Here is a 6,000-nt window from a genome sequence, read left to right on the forward strand (position 1 = left end):
TTTAAGGTTAAAAAAATTGGTGACTAAATGTGGTGAAATTTATATTTATATGTATTTTAGGTAGAACTCACTGTAATTTTGGAATTTTTTAATGTTCGGCTTTTATAACTTGAAGATTTTTGTTACTATCTTTGCATTTTGGACTCCTGTACTCCAATTTTTATGAAATATTAACATGTTTTTTTATTTTTGGTGTAAAGAGAGCCATACGGTAAATGATCTAGACAAATTTGATCCTAAGTTTCGAGTACCACCTCCTATGACATTAACGAACTTAATTAGTTGATATCCACAAATATTAACATGTGTTGAACCGAATTAATTATGTAGATATGCACAAATGTTGTCTAGTATACTAAGAGGGTGTTTGGTATGAAAACTTTTGAGGTAGGAAACGGATTCAAATAAGCGTTTCCGTTTCTAATTGTTTGGTATGAGTGTTAAGTAACAAATACCGTTTTCGGAGGGAAACATAATCCCCCCATTTGTTACCCTTATCAAACTAGTGGAAACAAATCACGTTTCCTTACTCAATCATAAACCTCTCAATTGTTTCCATTCCACTAGATTATCAAATAACTATTAAAGGTAACGGTTATTATTTCCATTTCTCCTCCTTATCAAAATCCTTTCCATTCCGTTTCCATTAATCTTACCAAACACCCCCTAAAATGGCAAAAACTAGTAGATATTTTCTACCAATCTGACTAATTGGTCAAAGAGAGAATGGGCAATTCTCAAAATATAGAGAGATTTTATTCACTTGGCCATCTCTAAATTTTGGTACAAACTAGTGAACTACCTCCAATCTCCTATTACTATTATACAACAAAAGATTTCTAGCATATGTTACAACTTACAACACCTCAGCAATCTTCACAAAACACACTGCAAGTCTGCAACATATAACAAACATGTACGTAGAAGTGTTTCTTGAGGTGGAAAAAATTAGGGATAGCTAGCCAAGCTAATATAGACTACAAAAAGAAGTTCACACTAGTATCTTATACTAGTATAAAGGCACCCACTTGATGAGTTGATTTTTCCTGCTTATTTAACTTACATATAGACTAGTTCAATTGTCAAAAGAGAAGTTTCCTTCAAAATTTATGTACTCCTCAAAGGAAAACTCAAAGTCACCACCACCTATTCCTGATGAATTCGTGACCGAATTCGGACCTGAAAGAGCTTCATTGATGTCGGGTTCTGTCGTCAGCACGGAAAGTCCGGTATGCGCCATCGGAGCCGGGTATGGAGACTCCGGAAGATAGCTTGAATGTGAGGTTGTTGGTGAGCCAAGAGGAGTGCAAAAGCTCAACATGAAATTTTCAATGTTATCAGGTTGTAGGTAGGCTGAGTTGAATGATAAGGACTGAGATAATTGGGCCTGGTTTTCGGGCTTTAATTCAGGTTCAACTTTGAGGTCTCCTCCTGGGCCTAAGCCTATATAGATTTCTTGTTGTTGTGGGCTTGAGGGTTGTTGTGGGCTTGATTTTGTTTGGGCTGGTGTAATGGTATCTTGTTGGGCCTTCATTAATTGGGTTCCTTGGACACAAGTGTGTTCGCCTCTATATGTGATTTTGTACATTGATGAGTCTTCATCTGATTTTTGGACTTGCTTTGTGGCTACACAATTTCTTGTGTGGCGATGGGTACATCTGTAATATCCCCTGCATATGTTTAACACCTTCGCAATTTAGTTGCAAGAATACTTTGATTTTGGGAGTGGGATGTGTTACAGCTTCAATATAAATCATAAAACATGAAACGTATCTATAAATCATACAACTAGAATACATGACATGAAACTTATTAGCAAGCTAAATTACGATTAACGTTACGGTTTTGTTTGATAAAAGCCAAAATTAGAGGTTTAAACTGATATTAGAGGATTTGATAAGTCAGTTTTCTAATTTGAGTGTTTGGTAAAATAAGTTTAAATTAGCTGATTGGGTCCAAAAAGCTCTCTTTGAAAAAGTTAGTGTATGAGCTTTTTGACATCAGAGGTTTGGGAATGAGTGTGCCAATTAGAATCATGTCCTAAAGTTGTTGAAAATTACATTAATAAATATTAAAAGGTACAACAATAGATTATAAAGATGTTTTTATTGGTTCGATTTATACAATTATGTAGCAATAAGCTACCAGCACTTACCAAACACCTTTATACAAGCAGCAAAATCAATCAGCTAGTACAATCAGTTATCAACTAGTAAAATCAGATAACAGCTAACAACTATTCGCTAATTGACAAACATGGCCATAGGCAATAATTTGATTCATTGTAACAACAATATTTATTAGCATCATTCAGATATTGTCTATATTATTTATTGTCCGAATTGATATAATGGTTATGATATTTATTACGGAAAACACAACTCGATATAAGTTTGGTCACACAATAACACAAGTTTATCACGATACAAAAAATATGATGGTGGGTTGTGGTGGCAATCATGGACTTCTCTTTTTGAATTTTGACATGAGTGCAACATAAATATGATCACAAGTCAACCTTTTATGCTTTTCATTTACATGTTTTTTGAAAAAGAGATTCAAAGATGAATTACTATATGATATACTAGTTGACATATCTTGAAGCCTATAATTCTTAAAATCCCAACAAAGACAAGCTTTACAAACCAACAAGCAGATTATAGGAAAAAGATCATATTTGGAACTGAGTTATTCTGATGAGTCATGACTTATAAGTGGAAGTTGATCCAAACAAAGCTAGCAAAAGTCCCAAAAGGCCAAGTCATGCAAGCAAATGAATGTTGTCTTTAGTCCCCACTCCCAAGTCCCACCCCACACTTACCCACTTCTCAGGGTGCACACTATAGCTACATTAATGCTATAAGGAGGATGTTAAAAGTTGATCGGTGCACCAAACCTCATCAGTTCATTTAAAGTATAGAAGTTTTAATGTTTAGAATAAGGAAATTGTACAAGGAAAAACATTCATTTTAATGTCTTATACTTTAATAAATATTTCATATATAATATGAACATTAATTATTTAATATGGTCAAAGTTGAAAAATATTTCGGGTGATTTTGTGGATTGATAAGAGATTAAGAAAAATTATTTCGATAAATATTACGTCATTATATTTTTCCTCTATCTCTCTCGTTATAATTACCAATCCTTAAAATCACTCCACCAAAGTTCCTAAAATAACTATAATCAACTTCACTTTTTTTACTTGGTTCATTTTGGGAGTTAGAAAGTAGTCTCTTGGAAATCATTTAATGCAATTTGGGCCTACCATATACGTCTCTTTAATGCTTCAAAGGTTAGTTTGGGTGCTTTGTATAGATCATCATCAAATACAAGAACATCACGACAAATGCTTCTCCTGTTAAAGACTATCAACTTGCAGATTTTGACAAATAAACAAGCAGTCCAAAAGTTTAGGACCCTGAAACCTAGTTACATCTCGCAACACATTTGGCCTGATATTATCTTTGTTAAACTTAGCTAATTAATATTGATTAGAATTACTATTTATAATTAACTTGTAGTGATAAGAAGTGATTCTTACTAGTTAAAAAAAAACACAACTCTGTAAAAAGTACCGCCATGATATTATATAGCACAAAATCAATTAAAGAAAACATTTTAGAAAGGAAAATTTCACAAGAAAGAACCCAATTATTACTCCTTTTTTTTATAATTTTCAACTGTGGATTATTTTCTGGAGATTCCAAGTTTACCATCTTATAATTTTTATAAATCCTGACTTACTTATAAAAGGTTTAGAAGATAAGATTTTTAAACGTTAATTAGTTCCAATTCATATGACTGTATCACTTGCGGTAAGTGTTCGAATATGACAAACATTTAAAAATCTTATCTTATAAACCGGTTATAAGTAACTCATGACCTATGAAGATCACAAGATAGTAAACTTAAAACCTTCCGAGAATAATTCATAGTTGGGACTTTAAAAAAAATGAATAATAATTGAGTCCTTTGTTATAATTTTTTCCTTTTACAAATGGAAAAACCTCATATTAATACTAAATTTGAGCTTCAGAATTATGAAAACAACCAAGATTTTAGAAACGAGATTGCCAAAAAAACTAGTCATTTGTTGAATAATGAAAAAAAAAGATATAAAGATTATTACAAACTCATTTTTATAGAATAAGTCAACAATTGACAATCCCATTGTTTATTATCAAAAAATTAAAGTGGGGTGTACATGCTATTATCGTTCTAACTACATCAAAAGTGGGAACTACAACTACCATCTTCAAATTGTTCCCCCAAATTAATGAGAAAAGGTCATAATCCTCTCAAAAGTAGATTGTAATGCATCCATACCAAAACTCTTTATGATTATCCCACGTGCAAAATTCCCCCAATTGCTAAAATTTAGTATTTTTTTTCAACTCCATTTATTTTCCCTTCAAAAAAATCCATTTATTTTCCCTTAAAAAAATCCATTTATTTTCCCTTAAAAAAAACTCCATTTTTTTCTTTGGATTAAGATATATGCTCTAGAAAAAGAAAGAAAAAAATCCTACCCCACAAAAAATAAAAAATCCTTTTTCTTTCCTCATGCATTTTTAAGTGTTGATATATGAGATATATAACCCATAGTAAATACTAAATACTAAATACTACATATAGTAATTAAAAAAGGTTAATTCTCCATAATTACCTGGGATATTTGGCTCCAAGAATTTCTTTCTGCCCATATTTTCTCCAACTATACCCATCTACAAGAGCATTCTCTATGCCTGAAATCACTCTTCCATTGTTAATCTTCACATTCTTTGTCCACTTTGGCATCACTGATTTCCTGCATCAAATTAAAACTATACCTCAATATTCACATTAGCATAAAATACTTAAGAGACTATAAAATAGACGGGATTCGATTCCAGATCTTTCGACGAAGATTTAAAAAAGGATGTACATAATAATTTACCTTCTCTTAGAAGGAGGAAACTCAGGGTGAGAGTTTTCACTATGTGGGCTACTAATAGTCAAAGAATGAGGAGATTCTAGTTGAGGAACTTTATTAATGTGGATCAACTTAGCAATATTGATTGTCTTATCAAAAGATGACAACATTTTGTCCAAATAATAAAGAGCTTGATGATCATCATTATTACTTAATGATGAAGAATGATTATTATTATTTCCTGGTTTTGAAATTTGATTCCTTAATTGCTTTGCAAATTCCATTCCTTGTAGTAGCTCATTCATCATTTCAGCCCTTCTATCAGAACTATTTACCTTTTCCATCCTAAATAATAATAAAAAAAAAACCCTTGAGTTTTGTAATAAATTTGGAAAAAAAAATTATATTACAAATGTGTTTTACATAAAATAATAATGCGAAAATTTGGATTCAATTGTCGACTGCTTCTATCAGAAAACATGAGAAAGTTTGATAAAAGGGTGTAGACATTCTACAAATATATATATATGATGATTGATGAAATAGGTAAAAGGACAATTATTACAAAAAGTAGTAAGAATATATAATAAAGGTGTTACTTAGATATTGTAAGGAAATGCACAAGAAACTACGTAGAAATGTTTAGGTTTTGAGGGTTTTTAATATATTTATTTTTGATGAAATAAAAGAACGAGCGAAAGAAAAGAGTGGGCGAAGTGTGTAAGAAAGAGGAGGTGAGGTAAGTGGTAAGTGAGGAGATATCTTAAAAGGAGGAGAGAGAAAATTTTGTGTGAGTTATGAAAGATGGGGGGATTGAAAAATGAAAAGATAAGGGGAAAAATATAAAGGGAACGAATGAGGAGAGAGAAAGAGTATGATGAGAAAGGTGGTATTTGACTGAGAAAACGAGTTGTTTTTGTCATATCAATAGTTCAATACTATGTCATGAAGTAGTAGTACAAAATTTCATAAGAATTATTATAGGTATGGTTATCTTAGTAATTAGTATTATTGTTAAAATTAATGATTATATTAAACTATCATATCTTAGTGCTTAAAGTAGTTTAATCTGTTATAGAGTA

General features: G+C 31.4%; 1 protein-coding gene across 1 annotated transcript; it reads right to left on the minus strand.

The window, feature by feature from the left end:
- Positions 1-734: 734 nt before the first annotated feature.
- Positions 735-5,735, minus strand: LOC104886506 (probable WRKY transcription factor 41). Its single transcript, XM_010670954.4, has 3 exons — positions 4,943-5,735; positions 4,673-4,813; positions 735-1,670 (listed from the first exon to the last, which is right to left on the minus strand). Exons 1-3 carry the CDS (start codon positions 5,260-5,262, stop codon positions 1,076-1,078), a joined length of 1,056 nt encoding a protein of 351 aa, XP_010669256.1. The 5' UTR covers positions 5,263-5,735; the 3' UTR covers positions 735-1,075.
- Positions 5,736-6,000: the final 265 nt, after the last annotated feature.

This window comes from Beta vulgaris, chromosome 1 (assembly GCF_026745355.1).
Source record: "Beta vulgaris subsp. vulgaris cultivar EL10 chromosome 1, EL10.2, whole genome shotgun sequence".
NCBI lineage: Eukaryota > Viridiplantae > Streptophyta > Magnoliopsida > Caryophyllales > Amaranthaceae > Beta > Beta vulgaris.